Source organism: Nesoenas mayeri (assembly GCF_963082525.1).
Source record: "Nesoenas mayeri genome assembly, chromosome: 1".
Lineage (NCBI taxonomy): Eukaryota > Metazoa > Chordata > Aves > Columbiformes > Columbidae > Nesoenas > Nesoenas mayeri.
This window is the reverse complement of record NC_137541.1, coordinates 132,908,833-132,935,798: the sequence shown is the minus strand read 5'-3', so window position 1 is coordinate 132,935,798 and position 26,966 is coordinate 132,908,833. Positions and strand designations below refer to the sequence as shown.

At 35.5% G+C, this 26,966-nt stretch overlaps 1 protein-coding gene across 1 annotated transcript in view; it reads right to left on the bottom strand.

Annotated features, from left to right (window-relative positions):
• Positions 1–26,966, bottom strand: part of GBE1 (1,4-alpha-glucan branching enzyme 1) — a 159,113-nt gene that overhangs the window by 70,282 nt on the left and 61,865 nt on the right. The window contains exons 4-7 of the mRNA XM_080363483.1: positions 23,956–24,081; positions 21,818–21,953; positions 19,546–19,636; positions 18,159–18,368 (exon numbers count right to left, since the gene is read on the bottom strand). Coding sequence (XP_080219609.1) covers positions 18,159–18,368; positions 19,546–19,636; positions 21,818–21,953; positions 23,956–24,081 — 563 coding nt within the window. The remainder of the gene's footprint in view (positions 1–18,158; positions 18,369–19,545; positions 19,637–21,817; positions 21,954–23,955; positions 24,082–26,966) is intronic.

The following is a 26,966-nucleotide window of genomic DNA, read 5'->3' as shown; positions in this document are numbered from 1 at the left end:
TCTTCAGCACCTCAATGTCCTTATTTTTATGAGGGGCCCAAAACTGAGCACAGGATTCAAGGCAGGGCCTCAACAACGCCAAGTACAGTGGTACAATCACTTCCCTGGTCCTGGTGGCCACACTATTGCTGATACAAGCCAGGATGCTGTTGGCCTTCTTGGCCATCTGTGCACACTGCTGGCTCATATTCAGCTGGCTGTCAATCAACACCCCCAGAGCCCTCACGGCCAGGCAGCTTTCCAGCCACCCTTCCCTGAGCCTGTAGCACTGCCTGACCGAAGTGCAGGACCCAACTCTTGGCCTTGTTGAACTTCTTTAACAGGGAGCTTGGATGATTAAAGAAGATTTATCTATATTTTTTTCAGCCATATCAATGATAGAGATGCTTTTTATTTTCCCTGAAGCCTCTGACTTTAAAATAAATATTAGCTTCAGATCTAGTTCTCTGAGATTTTTTCTTGAATTTATCATATCTTAATTACTACCCCACTGTCTTCTTCCCCACTTACAGCTTACAATCAATTGCTTATCACTTTACCTCTGTTCTCTGCACTGAGAGGTTTTTTTTATTTTAAAGAGAAATGGATCCATACCATGACCTTTCTGTTTCACTTGATTAGATTATGTTTGCTTTGCTACCTGTATAGAATTCATACTACTGAAAGTAGACAATTTATGTACTGAGATACAGCAACAATTTTCACAGTGCCACACAGAAGACTTGTATCCTTTGATCTTTGGTCTGCAAAATGGCTTTATCTTTTAAATGACATTTCAAATGAAAAAGCATTAAATAATGGAAGTAACAGTGCATTACAGCTTTCAGTTTAATCTTTCCTTACGGTTCAGTATGATACCCAAAAAATTTTAAAAGTTTCAATCTTCAGTTAGATAGCTTAGTCTGAAAACTTCACGGCCAGTTCTCCTTCCAGCTAATGCAAAGCCATCACATTTCAGAAATCTTGATTGACATTGCAAACTCTTAGGACTCAACCATGGAACAAAGAGGACCCACTACTGATGAACACCACACAGAGATCACTGCAAGCACATGAAAGGTTATAATAAACTATAATTACCATGCAATAAAAAATTTTAAATTATTTGTTTGCTGAGGTTCATGCACGAGTAAACAGTATTATAATATCAGTATGGGAAGAAAGACTTAGATTAAGAACACATGAAAGAATCTGAACTATAAGCAAGTAAATGAATAATTAAATAATAATGCTGCATAACTGAAATCAGAGAAGACAACCAAAGTTGAGTACTAAAAGGCGGGCATTTGAAAGCATATCAAATTTTATCCTCCAGAGGTACAAGGACAACATCCCTCTGAGGCAGTGCTAGATTACTTGATTTACCAAACATTAACCCACTAGTGTCTGTCCTAGATAATAATTCCTTTACTGAATCTCAAAAAAGAACAGGTCTCTATCAGCACACAGCTAACCAATAAAGACTAAACTGGTCTGAGATACAGTCTACCCTGAGACCAGAAGGGGATGCAGTCCTTATTATGCAAGTCTGAAACACTGGATCAGAAATTAGGATAGGGTTTCACTATGACCTTATGATTGTGGAAAAAAATGAGTATAAAACTTTCCTGTATTCTCACAGCAAATTCTGTGGCCCTTGGGAATATTCTGCTACTCAAAAAGACAATTAAAAAAGCTGACCAGCCTTCAGGGACCTAAGGCAGAGACCTACAGGAATACATGCCATTCCTAATTTACCTTGTCACAGTAAGGTGATAAAATGCCACACTAAGTGGATGTGACCCATTAACAGAGCTTCTCAGTCTGTTTCTGGTCAGGTATTTGAGTAATACCAACAATAAGTCTACTTGCTGTGTGAAGAGCAGCGGTGGCAGCAAAACTCAGCACTTTTTCAGATCGATGTCTATGAAATCTTCAGACGTAGTGATTGACATCACTAAACCAGACAGCAATTTCCACTGGGAAGTACAGATCCCTCTGCACAGCAATGCAAAAGGTCAAGGCTTTTTGCCGTGCTTTTTAAAAAAAATGGTGCTTAAAGTTAGTAATGGTCACTCATACCAGTTTTCCCAGTAGGAGCTGAGCTTCTGATGAACTGCTTAAACAGCTTTCCCAAACAGAGCAGTTGCCATTACACAGTTGATATTCAGAAGAATGTTTCCAAACAGCTTGAGATTAGGGTAAACAATATCACAGCATTCCAAGAAAGTGAAAAATAAGAAAATGTAGATGCAAACATTTCAGATGTAGGTAAGCCAGTCATGTTTTTAAGGAAGTCAAGAATCCATCTTTCCATATTCCAGGACATTATTAAGCCATCTTTAACACAAGAGTTTTCAAGCCTCTCAACTACCAAATGTCTCTCACTCACAGAAAGAATAATCTTAAACTAAGATGAAAGACTGATGGCTGTGGGAATGAAAGAGCTTTCATCACAACATTTTTGCAGAACGATACAAATCTCTGAAAAGGGCTGCTATGAAAATATTGCTTTCTATATTTTCGCAGGACATTGTACCATTAAGTTGGACTGCGTGAGACGTAAAAATGTTAAAAATAAAGCCCAATAGGTGACTAGCAAAATAAGAACTTCAACAAACCTGGTTTAAATTGAAGAAACAAGCTACTCCAAGATTTTGCTTCACTGAACAGTATGAATATGAATATGAGTATGAATGCCTCACATGAACAGTAAGGAATAAAAAGTGGTTGAGCACATTCATTCTTTAGAAATCTGTGCTGGATAAAATCTGGAATCTTGCATTTATAAGAACAAACAAATGGTAAGCCTATAACTCGAGTACATTTAAATTCAAAAAAGGTTTTATTTTTAGCCACAGAAATTGAGCATTTATTTATGCCATCATAATTAGAAAGTCACTGATATTACAACGTTACAAGACTATATCAAATGAAACACTGAAAGACTAAAGGTTCCTGCAACAGTTAAAAATAAGGGATACTTTTATCAATACTTGCTCCAGAAGATATCTTTGCTTAACTGTTAACAGCCTGTTCCCTCAATTAAAATGGAAAAGCTCAAAAGTACTTCAGAATTTCAAGGCCATCTTTCAGGAAAATGGTCCTCAAATATTTAAGTAGCATTATGAAAAGTCAAGAGAAGTGAAAGAAGGATTATTTTCAAATTTGGAAACATTTGTTCAGTGAAGATCTGAAGTCCTTTCACAAGCTAAATCATGCCAGTTTCTATCAGGCAACATAAAACTGGTAAATTAATTGCATACAATTGCACAATTACTTGTATACTGCCCTTTTCATGGGCAAACCTCCAGTTCTGCAGAAGTCACCAACAAATACATATGTATATTTATACTTACGTATTTAAAATTCTAATAAGCAGAACACTGATTAACATACCATGTATTTTGTGACATCCAGTCACCAAACTGTAACTTGATATTCTGAGAATGAAAGGTGAATCAATATAAAATACAAAATACAATAACCAAAGCAGTTTTCCTGCTTTAATTATAGTTTAAAAAAATATTTAAATATAGATTTCATTTTTTAAGCATAAACAAGAACAGCAGCTTAGAAGCTGCAGAGGATTTTCCTTTTTACTTCAAAATCAGAATTCTAGAGTGCTATATCAGACAATATCCCCTCTGGAAGCAATAATCTTCATCCCTATATGTTCAGTGTTATGCAGGGAGAAAGCACTTTCATTCGTATATGCTGTAAACAATATAATAGCAATATGCATTTATTAGAATTAATATTTAGTAATGCTTAGGGAAAATTATTTGCTAGAAATAGGCACATCCCTTACTCAAACATAAGCAGGAGTTCTGAAGTTCCCAAGAAAATATTCATGTTTTTTCCTCAAAATTCTACTTCATCTGTTGACACAAAACAGCACTATAAAGTTACTTCAAGAGCTATTGGCAGAGATAATACGATGCACAGTTAAATTAGGGTGACTGAACATGTGTTAAGTTGTGAAAGATAGAATAACATTTTGTTTAGGGGAAGGAAAACAAAACAAAACGTAACTATTTCTCCTTCTTGCAGGTTCTTCCAAAGTCACTATGCTGACCCCCAGGACACATGGCTGCCTGTCCTTGGCAGCTGAGCGCTGAGCATCTGCCCAGCTAATTCCAGATCAGACAAGTTGAGCCAACTGCACACACCATGTACCACACACACACCAAGTTACAGCTATCTGAAATCAGGTAAGAAGCTACGCACACAAAAAGGCAAGTTTTCTTTGGCGAGTATCAGATCTGGGCTCAACCCAGCAAAAAGTAAGATCCTGATGCATGGGTCAGGAAGTTGCTTTCTCCTCCAAATTTCCCAATTTTGAAGTGCTTAGAAGCTTGATCAATGTTTTGGAAAGATCTACCACCTAGTAAGCAGCACAGTGTCCTAGACATACATTTTTCAGGCTAGTCCTGAAAGAGTAAGAGAAGAGTAAACTAAATAGTATAAAATAATGCATTGAGTTACTTGCCATAAAAATTAAAGCAATAACTCAGATATTACTCAGTAAAGGTCATATCCTGCAAAATGTGAATATAAGAACAGCTTTGGAGGCAAAGCAGATATCTATTTATTGTAATGAAATTTAATATTCTTGATGCTTTATGTTCAGAGGGCTTCCTTAAGTAAATAGAAAAAAATATATAAGTACTGAAGAAAATTACCTGCAGTTTTAAAAGAGCCTCCAACACACACAATTTTAAATAGAGGATGTCTCAAAAATAAAATTACAAAACCCTTAAAAATGCTGATAAAGCCTACATGGATTTCAGCTACGATTTGGATAACATCAGCACCCATACCACTAATGTTCTACCCAAATAAATGATACACTAGTAAAATAAAAATCTTTGAGAATATTTACAATTCTTTTCTCAAAATAAACTTAGTAAATACTAAGTTTGTTTAGAGACATAATCAATCCTGCAAATTAGCAAACAAAATTTGTTGTTCTGTATCCTGAGCTAAGTGACAACTTTTTAAAAATGTACCATCAGGATTTTGCATACAATTTAATGCAATTCATTACTTTCATAAGTGAAATAAGATCTTAAACATTTCAGTGTAGTTTACTGTTCAATACTGGCTTTGCTGTCAGGTTAAGACTAAATGTAGTGTAGAAATAGCTAACAAACTACCATATGTCAGGTGACTCATGATCTTAGACAATTCTCCTGAATTTTCCCCAGGAAAAAGGACCAGAGTTAAAAAGGGGACTGCTGAAGAATAAAACTTCAAGAGATATTTAACTATTTTGTTGTGAGGTGTTTTTCCTCCCCTGAAATAGTACACTATTATACATATGTATAAGAATAGAAAACAATTATCCTCTATTTTCTGTATTCCCTATATAAGAAACCAAAATTATATACTTAATACATTCCATCAGCAGTGACAAAATATTAAATACCTGGCAAATTGTTAACATCTTTAATCTCTACTTTCTCAAAACCATCTTACAAAAAACCTGAAACAGCGTTTCAAATACTGGTTCTGAAGTCGAGACTCACAATTGAGTTCAATGGGACACTGAAGACGTGTTTGGTTCACTGCTTTTCCTTTGGTGTTTCCTACCAGACCAACTGCTCCCAGGCTTCTGTCCAAAGAACCAAACAGAAACATGGTTGTTCTACTGCAACCACGCAGTTCAGTTACAGCTGAGAAATGCTGCTGGGACCTCCACCCAAGTCAAGGTAGGATTCTGAGCACACTCTGTCCCCCAAACACGCAGAAACCAACGCTACAGCTGACAAAGCACTGGCCCTTCTCTGTGCCGGTGGTTAACATAAAGTGTAAGAATACCAGTCTAAAACCAAACTATATGTCAAGCATTAGTATCATGCCTGTACCTTCCAGATGACAGTGAAACATAGTTGCTATGGTGGCTAACAAAAAGACTCAAGTTCATCTCAAGTTCATTTATACCTGAAAGACACTAACAAAACCTTATCTACCATTCAGTGTCCATATGCTATTACAGATTACTTTTGTTTTAAATAAGTACGTACCTTGAAAATCCCAAATCAAAACATCAATCCTCAAGAAACAAACTGTGTCAGATACATTTTTTTTTTTTTTTTTAACACAGCAAAACCAACCTCATAAGGAATAGTTATTATCACATACAGAAGCCTGAAAAGGGGGTGAGTCTTGCATTTTACCATCCTAGGACTTCTACTTCGAAGTAGATATTTTCTGAATATCCTTTTACTTCAGTCTCTCAAAGACTTGCATAACTGGACCCCTGAAGTCTCAGTTGCCTGTCTGTATTTTATTGACCAAAAGCCTATACTTCCCTTCCTCCCAACCAAATAGTTGGTAGCGATGCCCTATCTGTAAAAGGAGGAGAAAACTTTAAGATGGGTAGAAGCATTAATTATCAGTCATCATTCAGTACAGACATTACAGGAAACTTCCAAGATATTGACTTGATAATGAATCGTCACCTTCACAGAAAAAGGACATTTCCAGCAGAAGATCTCAGCCTGAAGATTGTCTTACATCATTCCTAGCAAAAGATTCAAGAATTGACTGCAGAGGTAAACAGCCATCTGGCAAAACCAACTTAAGCATGCATCAGTCCCTATTATCTTCCAGTAAGTACAAAATGCAAAGCTGTTGCATTTGCACAAAACAGCACAGAATATATGAAGTACATGGCTCACATTAAATAGGAATCCTTACTTAAACACAGTGCAGTATTTCTCAATTTGCTGCACTTTTTAAAGTTACATTCTTCAGGAATGTAATTAAATATATTGGCTCATCTTACACTGTGCTAATAGAACTGAGAACTTGCAAACACACTGCTTTCTGTGTGCTTCATAAAGACTTTTTCATGTAAGAGAACTGAAATTCAGGTTTATATTCAAAGACAGCTTTTATCTTAATTTCTTGCTGGATACTATCGTTTCAGCTATATAATTTGTACTTCTTAAAGAATAACACAAGAATAATAAGCGTGTTTATAACAGACTGTTACAGTAACTGTTAAGTATAAAAAATAGCAAGATTACTATCTGAACTGTCTCTGGCAAAAATAGCTACAGTGTAATTTTTTTTATTGATTCACAGCTATACTTTCTTTTATCTATGATTCTATTTTTAAGAAATTAAGCACATATTTTAAAAGCTTTTGCAAACTGAACACATTTTAATGTACCCACTGTATTTCTAAAACCACCAAATTAGTAAATTCCACCAGAGAGATGCTGTGCCAAAATGTATTCAGTTGTACTCCTGCTAATCCGCTGAAATTAAATTGTGACAATGGCAACCTCAGACAGTATCTTGAAAACATTGAGTTAAAATAAACAATGTTTTTATATTAACATAAATTACAAAAAGCATATACCAGTGTCTAGAGCTTATTTAAAAAAAAAAAAATAAAAATGTTTAGAAACAAAACGCCCCTCCACACCCCAAAAGGTTTTGAGTACTCTATTTACATTTTCAAGTCAACTCACAAGCCTAGACAGTATCTTTGATAGTTTTGAAGTCAACTTATATGGTTAAAAGATGTCTGATTAGTGCACTAGAACTTGTATATTAACCACAGAACCATAGAACGGTTTTGGTTGGAAGGGACCTTAAAGGTCATCTAGTCCAAACCCATCGCCATGGGCAGAGACATCGTCCACTAAACCAGGTTGCTCAAAGCCCCATCCAACCTGACTTTGAACACTTCCAGGGATGGGGCATCCACAACTCCTCTGGGCAGCCTGTTCAGTGCCTCACCACTCCCTTCATAACAAGTTTCTTACTTATATTCCATCTAAATCTCCCATTTCAGTTTAAAACCATTGCCCTTTGTGCTGTTACTACATGCTTTGGCAGAAAGTCTGTCCCCATCTTTCTCATAGGTCCCCTTCAGGTACTCAGAAGCTGTTAGAAGGTCTCCCTGGAGTGCCCTCTTCTCCAGGCTGAACAACCCCAACTCCTTCAGCCTGTCCTCACAGAAGAGGTGTTCCAGAGTAAAATTTAAGTGTGAAGTACAAATTTTATAACCTTGTGAAAAACAAATTTTGTTTTCTAGGCCAGGGTAAAATACAAAGAAAACTGAAGCTATGTTTGTCTGAAATATTTTTAAACAAGTCTGCCCTTGCATATTGACAGTTCAGCATTACAGGCAGACAAGTTGCTCATAGTAGTTGCTTTTGGTGAAGACATTCTTTCTAATAAAATCTTGTATTTGGTTTTCCAAATTTGGATGATGATGGTGCTGTGCTAAGGGCAACTCATTCTTCCCAGTACACAAATAGTTTATAAGAATTATATTTTGTACTATTTTCTGTAAGTCATTAGGCTTTGTTAAGCAATGTTGGATAGGCATTGGAAAGAACATCCAGCTTAAAGTTGTTTCCACTCATCCATTTCCTGATAGACTTCAATTTCCTCTCCAGTTAACCCAATGACAAAATAATTACCTTGGAATTTCTTATAACATAGTCAAAGTAGACTTTCATCTTTTCCAATGCCCTTATCCAAGAAGGCGGTGGCAAAGAAAGTCTGAGAACATTGATAATGTAAATTTTAGTGCTATATACTTTACTTTTTTCTTTTCCAAAAAGCACTCACTTCATCTTTGGGGTTAAGCATTGACCCCAATGTGGTCATAAGCCCCCAACTACTACTTAGGCTTTGGTTTACAGACTTATTTCCATTTTGTAAGAAGAGAAATATAGAATTTCAGATTATAGGGCAGTGAAAAAAGCGTCAAAATCTGGAGCAATAAACACTAAACACTCAAACTGTCAGACAGGGGGAGAAAAAGAAATTGAAATCTTTTGGGATTGTTTTGTTCTTCTCTGGTGTATAGCTGACTGATTACTCAGATTCGCCAGTTCTTTGAACATAGAAAGTATCTAGGGAATTTTATGCCAATAGCCAAATATCAACAATGAAAAAGAAATTTCACCTATCCTTGCTGTCCGTAAGCAGTTTGAAAGCTTATGCCATTTTTTTTAACTTAACCACCAACTTTAAGTACTCGTTTCTGAATGTTCAAACTTAACCCATTTCAGACAAAATAAACTAAAAAAAGAAATACATAAATTCTGAACTACATAGTTCAGAATAATGTAACTCAGATATGAGCCAAAGTTTTAGAATTGCAAAAGGGAATTATTTTAGACAACCTTGGTACAATGAAGCATATATAAAAATTTCCTGTGCATGAACAGTTCTATTTATTATTATTTATTACTCTAATCATTTACCATTTTTTTGTGGTGTCATAATAAACAAAACAAAAACTGAAATGTTTTTTTCCCTTTTTTTTTTTTTCCCCTTCAGGGGAGAAGGGGAGGAAAAGGGAGGGGAGGGAAAGTGAGGGGGAGTTTAGCACTGCCTCCACTTGCTTGCAAAAGGTCAGGATATGGAAATGTAACACTGACCAAAACAAGTATCTCAACTGAATAGTCTTAGGGATAATTTTACTTTCAGTTATGGTTTAATAATGAATGGATTCTTTCCTCAGAAGACATCAATTTATCCTTTACTTATTGTATTAGAAAACTGTCCTAGAAAACTTAGGAATGTGAATAATAATAAGCCTGGGCTAAAATGTGTTCTAAAATCTCATGCCTTTGTCAGAAGTGTGCTCCAGTGTTAATAAAATGTTACTAAATAACAAGGGAAATAAAATAATAATAATAATATATAGTCACCATAAAGCACTGAAGAAAACAGTAAATAATGCAAATCTCTGAAGCTTTGTGGGTTAAAAATATAGGCTCCAGATCCTAGCTGTGCTAGATGCTCATTTCAACAGGGTGAAAGGAATATGGCTTCACTCCACTTCATGAAGTGACAAATTTTATGGTGTTTACATAAATCCCTCCAGCCAAGAGGAGGTGATCTAATGTGTTTATTTAATCAGGAAAATTACAACAGCCATTACTTTCTTCATGTATCTTAAAGAGAATCAAGATAGAATAAGGATAAAGACAGCAAAGAGCATTCTCCTCTTCATTGTAAAGCCTTAAATAATCTTAGTGCAATAACTAAATATATTATATATACAACCCCCCCCATACTTTTACTTAATAATTTTCCAAAGAACTTCATTCCCAGTTCTTTGTTCAAACAGATTGAGACATCTCCTGCAGAAGAAAATTACCAGAGCACATAGCAGTGACTTATTTACGGGTGTGCTTTTTTATTCTTGAGTTTATTTGTTCATATGTATCTATCCTTAAACTACATTTGACAGGACTCTTTGCTGCACAATAATTAGATGGATGAAATCAAAAGGTCTATGAGAGTATTACTTATACACTTACTTCCCTCACTCCCAACTAAACTCATTAATGTAATCATAGAAGAATAACTTAGAAAAACTTTGGTGTCAGCTCTCTAAACTAATAACAGTCATCTCTATGGCAACGAACTTCTTTTGTTTCTAAATAACTTTATACTATTTTTCAAGAGATTACAAGGGATTGTAATATAGATATATAAAAATATTGGGTAAAGAGCCTTCTTATCAAAGAGGAGATAGAGGGAGGAAACAGAACAAACATGTTTGATTGCAGTTCTCATGGCAAACTGCAGAGAATGATGTAAAGCTACCCTTTTACCAGGAACTGCCCAAAACAAATGCAGAGGAAAAAGAATAGCCAAGCAAACCTAGTGTACTATGCTTTTTTAAAAAAAGAAATTGAACCTTTTTTTTCTCCAAACCAGGTTTGTAGAAATTTGCTCTGTTTCGAGGAATAAAGCTTTTCATACAATATTTTCCTTATTCATTATGACATATTGGACATGATACCCTATTTCAGTTCTTCAGACTTGCCCTGTAACCACATCACCCAAAACAGAACCTAGAAGAAAAATCAGCAAATGCTGCTCCCAGTCCATTTTTTTCTATTATAATGTGATCACAGTAAAAACAGTTTCTGCATCTGCATTACATTTTCACCAATAATTTTACAAGTATGAACTTGTCCTGGTTTTGTTAAAAACAAGTTTTTCTTTCAGTGAATTTTACCTGTCAGCTAAAGCCTTCATATTAACTGCATTTCCCTGGAGAACCAGACACATGTTTTGGTAAAACCTAGCAATGGAATGCAAACTTATTGATAAGCATGGATGGACATCTCGCGAGAGGGGTGACGAGAAACAACTGACCAACTGTGTATAACATTGCATTCACATGAATACTTCATATAAAATTGGAGATCACGAGGATCTCGCTCTCTTGTTCTTATGGCCGACATTAGGAGAGGACCTTGCTAGTCGTCCCTGCGAACTGAGGCCTAGTGAGAGACTGAATCCAGCTCTGGTTGGCTGTGGAGTCCAAACCAGGACTTTGGGTGCCGGCTCTGTAGTTGCTGAGACTTTCAAGATTGGTTTTGTATATTTTGTATTATTTTCTCTATTCTTATTAGTAGCATTAGTAAAACATCTTTAATTTTTTCCAACTCTCTTCTCTCTGTCCTTCTTTTTTCCTCTCAATCGCCTGTCCTGAGTGGAAGGGGGGAGAGGGAGGGGCAAAAAGGAGGAAGTGGGGGGGAAGAGGGGGTTAACAATCCATCTGCCAGGGTTTTATTGTCACCCCGCAATCTTAACCCTCGACACAACTCTAATAAAATTTATCTCAGTAACATATTTGTTCCAAAATCAAAGTAATTATTTGGCATTTAAATAACCCTAAATAAAACATCCATGTATAGTCAAAAGAGTCCGTAAAAATCCTCCTCAAATGTTAGCATAGAACCACCAACATATTCCCATCCAAAACTAAATATCAGGCAGTGGCTACAGCCAGGAAGTCATTTGGTGGGACAGAGACACCTGAAGCAGCAGACTGGTCAGCTCTGTTGGACACATTGACCTCCATCTTCAGTTTCAATCAGCTTCTAGGGACCTGAACTTAGCCTTTATGTTAGTCCATGTAATGTAATATAACAGATCAATGTGATTATTTGCAGATCATTTCTGATCTGCTGGCCATAAATACACTACTGACTTCTGGAAATGCATACAGCAGTTTGATAGTTTATTGTTTTCTGCTTTGTAGATATGGTTGTTAACTGGCTTGTCCCCTATTGTTATAAATTTTCTTTTTAATGAGCTTTCCAAAAAATGGATTTTAAGTGGATCTGTATGTCCTACAACATATACGCACTAGAATCAGAAAAAAAGACAGTTGGCTTAATGATCCCATCTTCTTTCCCTGCCAAGAGTGATACCATGCCTAATTTTCTTCTAACCTAGAACTTTTTTAGTTGAAATCCTCTGAGAAATCAACATTCCCCATTTTATTTGTGGATTTTCTTTATAATCTCTCTCTCAGCTCACCCTTTTCTCCAGCACAATTGTCTATTCACAACAGATACTGCTCATATAAGTGCTGCAGTTATCACATAAGAATGCTGTGAAAGTCATCAATTTAAGTGTGAATTACTAAATGAAAGATCATTATTGCATCTAGACTGATGAGGAATGATTCTCTGCAGTGTGTTGAATCTCATCTAATTTTAGATCTTTATTGAAATACCTTAGTCAACTTCAGGTAAGTGTAACTATGTCTATTCAAGATATGATTGAATGTAATTGGCTACGAGTGGTGACCTCTGTACTTCAAAGTAAGCTACCTGACAAAATTTAGAACAATTGGCTGCAATTTTTCAATGTGGCTTTTCATCACATATTAATATATTGCTTTATTACTACCACTTCTTGTGCACCTACATTTTAGAAACTTCACACAAAGCTGTGATTGCTATATTGAAGATTAATATGAGAAACTGAGCACTTCAAAGAAAGGTACACACGTTCTTATGTGAAGTTCTGAGCTTCAGAGCATCTGTGAATTTAAAAACTCTCAGTCTGTTATATCAATTTAAGTACAGTGCAATAAAATAATTAAGCTTCTAGATTAATATTTAATTAAAAAATAAAGCAATTCTACAGTAAGTCTGGACTGTATCTATTATAACTCATATGCTCATGGCAGAAATATTTTTTTTGTAGTATTATTTTAATCACTCTGATTACATTGCAGTAAGTTCCAATATAGCATACTCTGTCAATGTTTCCAGGACTCATTCTCTTCAAGAACAGCAATTTATTGACTGCTATGTCCCAATAATTGATCACTTGCTAACATTCACAATGGTTACTAAAAAGGCAAGCAAACACAAAGAAAGAAAGGTTTTCACAGACATAGAAGGTTTTAAACTTTATCGTTTAAGTTTTATAAAGAACTTTCATGCCTTTAGAGTCACCCTCAACGTCCAGTCTACTAGAAGCAGACTGTTAAGGACATACGCACACTTTTTTTAAAGTCAATCTGTAATCAAAATCATTACATTTCTGAGCACAGAGGCAGGGTGGGATGGAACTCGCTATAGCATAACAAGCAGCTTTTTCTTAAAACAATCAAAACCAGTCATTGAAAAAAAAAAACAAACAATCTTTGCTGGCCAAATTCAATTCCAATGCATATTACAGGCATATGTAAATATGGAGCTTTCCTGTACTCTAAAGAAGGAAGACTGGCAGGAAAATAATTAAAATCAGCATAGCTGAATGTTTTACACAACTTGTGTGTCCCTGTTCCTACTGTAATTACTCTATAATCAATAACATACCAAACAAACAAACAAAAAACACACCAAAACTTAGGGCATCACATGATTTCTGCCAAGCTTTACTTCTACCAGTATACCTATTGCCCCTTAGAATTGCATTAAGAATGTGTAGAATCTAACAAAGTCTAATGAGAAAAGAGGAACACAAAGTTTTGAAAATCAAAACAATACACTCTGATCTCAATAAGCTGAGAAAGGCAGCATCATTTACACATTTTAATTATGTAATGCTTGAAAAAGAAACACCACCTTATCTTTGCTAGGTAGTATCTTGTTCTCAATTCTTTTTAAATTGTTTTGCCTGATTAGTATTTTAGACACATTTGCTATACAAAGAAATTAATTTAAATCAAAACATAATCAGCTGCTCTGGTTGTGATCTCACGCGGCCTCCAGGGTCTACAGTATCACTTCTAATGAACTTGGCAGCTGAATAATCTTTGAATATAATTTTAGGAAGGAAAAATTGTTATACTTAGCTTGTGCTAAATTAATTACAAGTGGGGTCCTTACTTAAGATGGGTGTTTACATGTATTTCGAATGAGCTATCTTAAACAGGATCACAATAGTGACAAGGAACTTAATTTACCACAAAATTAAGTAGAGAGTGCCAGCTAGACTACAGGTCCAGAGCTTGTGGCATTCCTTTTAGCTTTCAGCATTTCCTTTTTATGAATTCAGGGATAGGAAAGCCATATTTTTAATGAGAACCAAGAAAAAAATAATATAAAAGTTTGGTTTAAAAAAGTATTACTAAGACAAACTGCAATTCTCACTCAAGTTTTGTGGTTCTGGTTTTTGCGTTGGCCATTGAGGGAAACTAAAGGGATGGACACAAACATGGGGATGACCAGGAGGAGCTGGAGATGAAAGAAAGGAAAATTCATGAATTTAACACATTTGAGGGAAAAACTGCTCAGGTCCAAAATTTAGAAAAACTGGAAAAATGTGGCAAAGTTACAAAAGTGGCAGTTTATTTCAGAATCAGTTTTTTGGTGCTGTTTTAAAGCAGATTTTATAATACTTCTCTTGAAAAGAAAAAAAAAAAAAAAAAAACTTCAATAGAAAATATTCTTCTAATTAGCCAGGTATTTTACCTCCATATATCATTTAACTGAAACTAAGGTTTTAGTCTCATGTGACCATACCTTGAATAGCATAATTTTAAGCTGCTATTTGCAATGTATCAAAAAATTCAGTTTGTACAAAACTTGTAAAAACATGGATTAAAAAAATGTATACAATTCAACTGCTCATCATGTTGTCTCAAAGTTCACAATACAAAACAAGTTTTTATCTTCTGTAGTTAAACTATGATACTGGAGATGCAACATCCAGGTTGTCCTTTCAACAGTTTAAGTACTGCTTTTCTTGGAGCAATTCTCTACTTCAGTGAATATTACAAAAAATATAGTATTTAAAATACACTGTGGATACAGTCCTTTTTTTTTGGCACAGATATAGATCTTTTGCCACCTTCTGTTATAGTAGGTATTCACAGTTCCCTTTCCAGACAACTGAATAATCCTGAAAATACTGTGAAACAAATTTACTTATGTCTTGGCTTTCAAAGAAAATATAGACAGACTAACTGATAAAGCAATTGTTTCTTAATCTCTTTCATGTTAGAGAATTAGTTTCTCTCAATTCCAAAGTAAATTGAGCATTCTTTGTACTTGATGTTTAAGCACCCGTAGATTTAACAGTTCTTCCCACTAAAGAAGGAAAGGGATTTCGTACAAGCACTGTACAGGAGAGAGGGCTGCACTAGCTGAAGAGATTTGTCTCCGAACACAAGCTTTTCTGTATACCATTCAATAGATTGTGGTTTGTGTCATTTATTTATTTTCAGCAAACTTTGAAGATCTGCAAGCAACTCCAGTCTCTCCCACAGATTTTTATACTCTTCTCTTTCAGAATACAGCTGTTCATTTACTGATATGGAAATTAGAAGGCATGTCAATGAAGCCTAAATGGGAAAAAAAAAACAAAACCACAAACAACAAACAAACAAACAAAACTTTTTCAATAAAATGTTAGTTCTGATTCTGATTTTCTTTGGGACCTGTACAGACAAAGACAATGAGAACAACAACAACAAAATTGCTTCTGAGAAACTTAGAATAAATATGATTATTATATCTTTTAAGCTTTAAAATTCAGCTACAAACACACATAGAATATTTAATGTTTCAGATATTAGGACTAACAACAACTTTAATGTCCCATTGCACAGCTTGCTGTGCTTGAAGAGAAAAGGAGCAGCTTCCCTAAAATTTTAAAAAAGGAAACTCAAATTTGTTGTTGCATTTCACTAGAGGGCAGGGGATGTAGAATGACATATGGAAGACCCTCAGTCATCCAGATCATTATTATTACTCATCATCAGAGCATAATTTAATATCTCTAGTCTCTGCTGTTTCCTAATCTCCCACTCATGGCTCTTTCTCCTCCTCGTTTCAGCTTTCAGTCTGGCATCTACTCCAATGACAGAGGACAAAAAGTAATTAGGCAGTAGTGAGTACAGGCACAGACCCGTGTAGGAAGTTCTTCAGTTCTGAGTAAATGCTTAAAATTGCTAAGTGCTACCTAGAAAGCAGCTTGTTTCTTTCATTTACAAATCCTTCCAAAACACTCAATACCGGCACCACCTTTCTTTCCCAATAGGAAGAACCTGCCTCTGCTTGGAACAGAGAAAGGTCCCGAGTTGCACTCAACTTATTTTCTCACTAGAGAAGTTGGTACCACACACTTGTTGATTATTCATCAGCATAAAATAAAATAAAGTGTTAAATACCATTGCATTTAAAATTAAGGCTTTAAGATTACCCGAAACAGAATTTACTCGAAAATGAATTTAAAGATTAATAGGAAGCAACTCAAACAGGAAATTATTCTGATAAGACATACTAAAATGCATTCGTTATAATAATTAAAGTCACAATTCAAGAAGGCTCCTTGAGTTCATCAGTTAAATTGTCCGAAATAAAAATTCAAGAACAGCTCATCTTATTAACTAACATAGTATGTAAATCACTTGTTACACTGGTCACTTGGTTTACTTGAAATTGTGAGTTACTGTGTAAGAGTTTCCATTAAAAGGTTAACCTATGCTATGTAATGTCACTTCTGCAATAGTGACCTCCTTAAACAGTTACAACCCCATAAGCTATGAAGTTGTCAGTCTCAAGAATATATATGGCCTATGAGTAGCAGAAGAAAGATCTTTTTTAGCAACTAACTGAACATACAAGAATTCTGATCCAAGGTTTAAGGACATCTGCAATGTAAGCATATTCAGCTAATGACAATTCAATGCAAGTCTGGGAACAAAAAAGGGGAAAAGTAAACTGAACTAGTAGCACACAAACCCTAACAACTAACAGATTAACAAGAGATCAAAACTGCGTAGTCAGTGAGTGATGAGCCACCGAAGGAACCACTGAAAGAGTTAAACCAGAACTTTGTAACTGATCAGAAGGTCAAACAAGCATATCAGGCATCTCAAGAGGTGAAAAAAGAAAATTTTATCTTAAAATAAGAGGTGAGTGAGACTACAGAATTTATTAAGAAATGCTCCAAGGAGATTCTGAGGTTATGCAAAACTTACTGTGGGATGTTTAGAGGAAGAATTGAAGACGAGAAAAAGACAAAAATCAAGGCAATTCAGGAAGGAAAAACATGGGGGAAAATGGGAGGAGGAGATGAAAATAAGCTGGCCGCCTGTGCCTGTTTCTCCATTTAAAAGATTGAAACATTCAGCATACAAGTTAAATCCCACTGCCCTCAATACCTCACGAATACAGAGTAAACAATATTAAATGCTAATCATCATCTGGCATTAACATGTCATTTGACCCACGTTATATTTACACTGGTTAATTAAGTGTGCCCAAACTGAGTCCCTAAAACTGCTTACTGAAAATGACCCCTGCTCTCTATTAACTATTGATGAACTTCTGGAAGCTCTCTGGAATGGAGTTAGTCATCCTGGGGAAAAACCCTTCCTACATTTCAACAATCTGACAGTTTGACAATAAATTTCTAGAGCTTGCAAGTTTTCTTCAGCTTTTCTTATTCTTTTAGTTATTTATATATTTTTCTTAGTTTTTAATTCTTTACATACAAAACTATAATATGATATATAATATATAAATATATTATATGAAAATATCTGTTCTATTTTATAATATAGAAAATAATTGATAAAATATAACATGCTTATATAATAAATATTTATATAGGTATCTATATATAAAAATATTTGAATCTACTTCAAAATAAATAATATATAACTACATAACAATTCTATGTAATAAATACAATGTGCATGGTATATGATATATACATATGCAGCATAGATGACAGAAGAATAATAAAACCTAAATACTATTAGTCTTAGATTTTAAGTAGTCGGCCAAGTAAAGGAATTTAATTCAGCATATTGTAACTGTTGAACAACCCAAATGACTTTTCTAGTTTGGTGAACGCTGTAGTCTTAAGAGAACTGATAAGAAGTAATTACCACTAACACACCTGAAGTGACATTTTGTACTTACTTCGCATAGTCAAAGAGCCTGCTGTCCCAGAGCTGATGATTTCCTCTAGGACCAGAATGGAAGAAACAAGAATCTGTACCATCAAATTTGTTGAGACCATCTTCCGAGTTTTTTGAGGCATGGCTGTGCACAACATCCAGCAGAACAGTGATTCCCATTGAGTGAGCAACGTCAATCATTTCTTTCAGGTCATCTGGAGTTCCATAACGGCTATCAGCATGAAATTGCAATGTGTTATGAGTGGTACAATCCGAACTTCAGCTGGCAATATTGAACATTATTCATAAAAACTACGTCAAAGTCAGCAGTTCTTCAGCACCTAGTTTTCAGTTGGATGCGATTTATTTGCTCAGCCTCTTAAGCAGCAGCTATTGATTACAACCTGACAATTATAACATTTTTAACTAAAAAAATTACATCCTGCATGCATGTAACATTTTGCAAAAATAGTTTCAAAGTTTCACTCTTCCCTTTTACTCTGCTAATACATCAAAATTCAGTATAAAAGACAACACATACAACCTCAAGCTTCTATATTGTACGATTCCTTACTTTGTAAGAGACAAGAATGTATTTATATTACTGAAATAAACTATTATGACTTAAAAAAAAGGTACACTCATGGAAGTCCCCAAAGCATACTATCTTCGCTTGTCCTGCTTAGATTTTTGTTCTAGGTACTACACTATTTTCCAACTTGCTTTTCAGTATTTTTGTCTCCTGTGTCCACCACACATTTCTTTCAACTAATTAAGTCAGTTAAAATTTTCTGTCTATCTAAACTTAGCCCAGTTGCCACTTGAGCTTCACCAAGATGGAGGAAAAAATAATAAAAAATAATAATAATAATAATAAAAAAATCACAACATTCAGGTTTATCAGAATTTTGTTAACAATTACTTGAATATTTTTTTTTAATCTATTTTAACCCTAGGCCTCAAATCTAAGTACAGTTTGTTAACAAGTGGGGAAAAAGTTCCCACAGAACAAACAGAGCCATGATTTTAATCAAGTTTATTATGAAGAGGTAGAATACAGTTCTGTTTATCATAAGGGAATGACTTACACATAGTGTTTATTACTGCCAAGAATTCCACAACACGAAACCCATGCATAAAGACAACTGAAACTGAATTAGCCAGAATATCCTATGACAGCTGAAGTTACTTATATCCTCTTTGTACCCTGAAAGAAGTGCTTCACAGAAGAGCCAATTGCTATGTCCAACTGATTTCAGATTTAAGAGGAAGCCAGAGCAAATACCTAAGCCATTACTTTCTCTTTCCACTAAAATACCTACTTGCAATCACACATATAGGCATACCGATTTCAATGGATGGAGAGTAAGGTAAAAGAACAGAGAAGATGCTGAAGTATTTAAACCTACCTTGATGCTGCAAAGAAGCTCGTGACCTGATAACCAAAACTGGCATAGTATGCGTGTTCCATAATAGCCATCAGCTGGACACAGTTATATCCTATAAAAATAGAAGAAATAAAACAAACAACTCCCTGCCTTAACAACATATGTATTCCAGACTTTTCTCCTTTTAGCTGCTTCTAACTCAATGATTAACAACTAAATATTGAGTCTCAAGAAGTATTTTCCACTTAATAGTTAATACTTACATGAACTTCCATTAAAAATGGAACGGTCAGTTTGTCAAGTGATCTATATATAACTAGGTGTATTGAATCTCTGATTTAGAAAGCAATAAGTGATATGCAAATATAAACTTAATTTAACTTTGGAATATTAACTATGCCCATCTGCACGTCCTGCAATTCTGCCTCACTTTTAACTGTTGCAGTCAGGGGGCATGGGGATAGTCACTGGCTACACGTACTGTACCTTATGCTCTATGGAATCTTTTTTTACCACTTCAAAAACACTTTTTTCCAACTTAAATGATTACATTCCCCCTCTACAAGAGTCTTCCAAAAAAGACAAGACACAGAAGCAATGAGTTTTTGTTCTGAGTTTACCAAAGAACCAAGGCAGTATAGGAGGGCAGGAGACACACTGTTTGCTGTATCACCTCAGTTAGTTCAGTGCAATATTAAGGGAGGGAAATCTAAAGGGAAAACAACACACTAATGGTGAAGCCACGGTACTTTCCACACATCTTAACCTAAGCTTTACATCAGTGAATAAATGCCCCAGATAGCTAGCAAATGAAGACTGAAAGCAAAGGATGACCTTCAGGTTTAATCTATGGTCTGTTGAGACTCCCACCACTATCACTTCACTAGTTTAACCAAAATCTTCATTTCATTCTTAAGTTTAGATAGGACATTAGTTTATTTTTTACTGGTTTTGGTTTTAAATTTTACAACTATAAAAGAGTTGTTATTATTAGAAGAGAGCTGGCATAAGCTCAGCAATTTATCAGATTCACTGCTGTTTTATAATTCATACGCATTGCATTATTCTTATTTACAGCATTTTTAAAAATAAACAGAAACACAGCATCCAATTAATCTCATTTGATTTGCTTGCTATTTATTTTGCTATTTCTCATGCACATATTTCTACAAACTATTAATACCTTAGCATTCTTACATACCAATGTCTTTAAGCTTGTCCTAACCAGACATTCCAAACCCAAATTTAATACCCCTTAAAAATACATTAAAAAAAACCAAACCTTAATTCTCACCATGTTTACTTAATATAAGTAAGAACAAACATGAACTATCATTTCAGTATAACCTACTTAAATTTGATATTTCTTTTAGTTTGTTTTGTATCAGCCTTTTCATGACATTTCCTTTGCCCAAAGAAAAAGTTGTAGGTAAAGCAGAAGGCTTTCATAATTCTGTTAAACATATTAACCTCCTGGAGTGACTAAAATTGTTCAGCACTGGAGAAAGAGTCACAGTTATGTCATGTAGAATCCAGATTTACTTTTTGTTGAGGGCCCCCAGATGTGCAAACTTCCTTGTTTCACCTGCAAGCTCAAAAAAAAAATCAAACAATGCACAAGCACAACTACCATCCACAGAGCTGTCAGCCATGGATGTCACAATTATTTTATAGTTGAGTGTAACAAACCATATTTTATCACAGGGCAGTAACAGTCACCAAGTTCTAATATCGTCCATTACAGAAATGGTGCAAATACACCACAGGAAAAAAAATAATTAACAAATAGAAACTGTGGTGAACAGGTTGGCTATGCTTGAAATAATGATGCCAATTGTTTCTTTCATACACCCCCTCCAATATACTAGAGGTTCTTTTAGAAAATCCATCCAGATATTACTTTGTCTTTCCTTAGAATCAAGACATACATAAGTAGAACCAATTAAGAACACAGTATTTTCTAAAGACTATGTCAGGAGAACAGGTCCTATTTCAAGTGGAAAGCAAACCACAACAAAAGCAAATTGCCCTGTAGCATTTATCTAGGCTTTTGCAATCACATTTTACTCAAAAATCTGTGGAATGGATTTTAACCTACATATTCTATTTCAGCCTTTTTAAATTTTTTCCATAGATTTCACTTGTTCAGAAGTTTAGCTGCTCTAAGAATCTATTTTCACAGTACATGTAATCTGAAAATACAAAAACCTATACAGATGTGATCATTATATTTTCTAATAAGAAAACAAGCACATAAAAAATTATCTTTGCAAGTATCTCCATTATTACTTACCAAGATCCTTTACTCTAGGTAGTACATTGTATGTGAAGTTTTTATAAGAAGCTACTTTTCCTTCTGGGGAAGCAATCCCTACATGAGATTCATAGATTCTTAGGCTTTTTAATCTCTTGGGTGAAGGATGCTTACGCTATAAGGAAAAAAAAAATAGTTGCCGTTAGGGTACAACAGCTTGGAAGTGTTGTCACAATGACAATTTGCACAATGTACACAATTTGCACAATCTTGTAAAAATTACAAGATTCTATATTCTATTTGTTAGTTTAATATTCAAGTGAAACTTTGAAAAGTTATAACAAAATCAGTAAAACACAAATGTAAGTGAACAGTGAACAGAAATTACAGGGACAACAAGAAGAAAAAAGTTCTGGTTGACACTGCTTCCCTCTATTTCCAGTGGGCACCTCTCCTATTCATAAAGGGACTTAACTCTCACTAAGGCCTTGTCTGCATCTTAAATGTTCTTGCCTCCTTTTCACTCTAGGTCATAAAGACCAACGTATTTTCAATTACCACCGCGTTCCTCCTCTTGTAGAGGAATCTAGGTATCAAACAGCATCATAGACACAGGTTAGGTCACTAAATTCATATGTACTATACACTTAAAATAAGAAAGTTACTCTAGACTAAGTTGTTTTTTTCTTAATAGATTTTTCCATGTGAGTTATCCTTTCTCTGCCAAGAAGACGCCTCATAATTTGAGGTGGGTGCTAAAATTTAACTAAAAACAGAGGTTGCAGCACCTCTAATATAGAGTACTGTATACTATTTTATAGTGAAAAAAACAAGAAGTGTAATAATATGAAGTAACATCACTTAGTCTGCAGTTTATGAATGCTCTCCCAAGATATTTTTCATACATCATATAAAGGTGTCCCTCCCTTAAGAGCAGTGCATGAGAAATAAGAGGGCTTTAAAATTAATAAACAGATTTTCCTGATACAATGAAACTAGGATTTGACTGAAGTGTAAGCACCTTGATTCTGAAAGCTTTATCTGATTTCATATACCACTGACTTATTATTGGAGAACTGAACTTTGTATTTGGGGCTAACATACTTAAACCCAATTCTGATAATTCCCTGCTATACCAGGAAGGTGCCTAGCCCTGGAATAGTAATTGAGCTTGCCTAGCATGTGGGAAACCAAGTTTAGTATATCACTTTGACAGGTAGTTATTTGGGGGGGTGAAGGGATTGAGAGGAGCCCCATGGAGAAGGACTTAAGGGTACTGGTGGATGAAAATCTGGACATGAGCCACCAGTGTGCACCTGCAGCCCTGAAAACCAATTGTATCCCGAACCCCACCAAAAGGAGGATGGTCAACAGGTTGAGGGAGGTGATTCTGCCCCTCTGCTCTGCTGAGACCCCACCTCGAGTTCTGCATCCAGCTCTGGAGCCCTCAGTACAGGAAAGACATGGACCTGTTGGAAAGGGGCCAGACGAGATCACCAAGATGATCAGAGGGCTGGAATACCTCTCCTGTGAGGACAGGCTGAGAGAGTTGGAGTTGTTCAGCCTGGAGAAAGCTCTGGAGGGACCTTATTGCAGTCTTTCAGTACTTAAAAGGGGCCTGTAAGAAATATGGTGATACGCTTTTTAGCAGGGCCTCTTTAGACAGGCAAGGGTAATGGTTTTAAACTGAAGTGGGAGAGGAGATTCAGTCTAGACATGAGGAAGAAGTTTTTTTTACAATGAGGGTGGTGAAACACTGGCATGGCTTGCCTAGAGAGGTGGCAGATGCCCCATCCCTGGAGACTTTCAAGGCCAGGCTGGACGGGGCTCTGAGCAACCGACCTAGTTGAAGATGTCCCTGCTCACTGCAGAAGCTTGGACTAGATGACCTTGGAAAGTCCCTTCCAACCAAAACTATTCTATTCAATGATTCTATGATTCTATATATTGAATGGGAGACTGAAAAAGTAGCTCAAAAACCTTCACCATTAAATCACTTGTTTCTGTCAAAGCCATGAATAAAACCCCTTCACTTCTCAAGTAGCTATTTTAACTAGTTTGCTACCCTCTTTTTGTGGAACAGTTTTGTTTTTTTTTTATTCTTCCAAACAGGGATACAAAGATGACACAATACACAGTTTTATACACCTTTAGAAACTAATACTTGAGAGCCTTACTATATATGACAGTGGTGGATTCCAATGTACCCAATCGTAATTCACTTTGTCTTCATCACGGACTACATATCTTGCCCAAGGTGAAATACGATAGAGGAGTTCGCCATTTTGAGCACGAATCACCACCTATAAAATAACCGCAACATATGCATGCAGTCACATATAATTCATACACCATCTCCTATCTAAACCGTAGCAGAGAATGAAATAGTATGCTACACAGAAATTTAATTTAAAGAACACACACAAATATATAATGCAAGTCAAGACAGGGAAGAAAGAATGACCCTGTTCACAGAGATGATTTGCAAAGGGATAGTAAACCAGGCATGCCAGACACAGGAATGATGCTCACAAGCAGGAACTGAAAGGTGAAGATATATACGGAAGCTTGATATAAATAATAGGAGAAAGAACCTTCCCAAATAGATTACCGTTAGGTTCCCTAATTTGCTCTGTCATTGCTATTTCTTTGCCACGTTCTTATAAATTTAAACAGACATGTAGTGTAGTGCCATCAGGATGAGAACTGTCATTTGTTTACTTGGTAAATGATCTAGTAAGCGGATTTTAATAACTTAATTCCCTTTCATTTTCTATGCTCTGTGAGTCCTGACCAATATCATATAGACCAGAACCACACATCAACAGAAGAAACACAGGACAATTTTCAGGTCAAGAAGTAAGAGTAAAATTTAAATTGCTGGGTTTCTTCTGCTGCCTTTCAGTTTCTCTTTATTGTATCATTACAATGATGAAGGCATTAAATATTATTGTTTTACATCCCGTATTTGGTTTCCTCTATTTTACAATTACATGAAAAAGGACCATTCTTTTCAGTTTCTTCAACAAGCTCATAGAACTTCAGAAGAAAGAGTAACCAAACACAAGAAACCTAGGAGTTCTTTTGGAGTATTATAATTTTTCACAACAAAAGCAAAACTGAAATAATTACTAGGATAATGTTGTACCATGATCTTGCAGAAGACATTTTATTTGAGGAGTTGATGATCTTGAACAGGCCACCTTTGCTCTATTGAGTAATTAATGTAATCTATGACTTACAAAATGCTCTTGGAGAAGGGTCTGAGAACCAAGGGGTGGAAGGTAGTGTTGCTGACTAGAAGAGTGTTGCATGTTTAGGAGCTGGGGATGACAGGTCCATGTGGTGTTGCACACGTCCCTTGGTTGCAGGACAACCTCAGCCACCTCAGCATAACAGAGGGGCCATGAATGACCAAAAGGCAGAGCTTCTCTCCAAGGACAGGATCTGCTCCACATTGTAGGCCACAGGGAAATCTACCAGGACACTGGCTAATAACACACTTTGGCAGAGTCCTCTGTGCTTGAAGGTGACTTGCTCACTATCAGTATTCCTTCTCTTATTCTGTCAAATCAAAGCACCTATCCTATGAAGCCAATTGTTGCCAGGCCTTTCTTCTTGAGATGCAGAAAGAACTCTACTCCCTCTCTCTCACCTCACTGCCAGCAGAAGAAACAGCATCACTCTGGTTTTACTTGGTATTTCAGCTGCCATAAAAACACTAATACAAGAGGTTTGCAGATTTAGAACCCAGAGATGTACAAGCAAGTGAAGTCCTGAAATTCTTCATTCCATTTTTGGTTTGGTTCTTGGTTTGGGGATGGCGGGGGGGGGTGGTGCAGGGGATGTGTGATATATTGCAAGGAAATTTCTGAACATCATAAAAAGCCTCAAATGAAAAGGGGCGGGGCATCTGAGTTTTTGTTTGTTGTGTTTTTTGTTTGTTTGATTGGTTTTTTGAGACTAACCATCTAATCAGAAAAAAAAAAACCCTAAGAAAAAGTTATTGAAAACACCGTACTGTTGCATGGAAAATTTCTTCTGTCAACTGTGCTAGCAAAGCTGGCCGAAAGGATATTTTTACAAATTATATCAACACTATGAAGATATTCCTGGTTGATAGCATTGACAATTTGCAAGTTGCTATTAAAATAATAAAAAATTATCTCTTCATTCTTATATCACACTTCCAATGATGCTATTGCTTGTTTTATTAATCTGTCCTAATTTACCCATCACAGAAACAAGATAATGGCATATAATAAGCATACCTAGCTACTTATGTAAGCATTCCTTTTTCTCTAATATTCTAGTATAATTCAGGCTTATGAAGGGTAGGCATATTTTATTTTCAGAAATATGAGGCAATTAATCTAAATTCAGAACATTATTTACTTAGATGTAGTACTGGTTTAATCCAAAGATGCTACCGGAAGGGGAAAAATTTTATTATGAAATACTGAAACCAGTCATGCATATTCTTTAATTTAATCCATTAAACGCTTGAGAAAAACAGATATGAGAAACACAGGTAAATGAGCAACCAGTTATTTCACTTTCTTAGCCCACACTTTCACAGTTACACTGCACATGTGCATTAACAATATCTCTGCATTCCATCCATCTGAAATCAAGTAAGAACTTCTGTTGTTCCATAATTACTCAAATTGGCCATATTTCCTCAATCCCAAGGCATCAGCGCACTTGATTGACCAGTTTTCCAGAAGCCATTTTAATTAAGTATTGTTTTTGTTTTTATTCAAAGCATCTATCAGGTCAAGTTTATTCATAAGACTTTTCAGGGACTGAGGGACCTTTATGGGAACTTGTAAGAGTTCCTATCAACTTTCACAGCCAGAATTCTAATAGCTATAAATAAAACTCCTGAGAAGCAGAGGCATACATGTATTTCTCACATATTATAAGAGCAATAATGTAGAGCCATAAACAGGTGGTGCTGATCTACCATTTCCTGCAAAAGCTGGGTTTACATACTTAACAGTCTAAACTGACTTAAGCGTCTCCTCTATTTTAAGGTTCACAGTCTAAACCATTTCTGGTTTAAGTTTTTATTTTAGAACAACTTCACTTTCAGTTTTATTACACAAAGATATAAGAAACCTCCCATGCTTTAGAGAAAAAACATGTCCAACACTTGAAATCATACAATTTAACCATGCAAATGTCA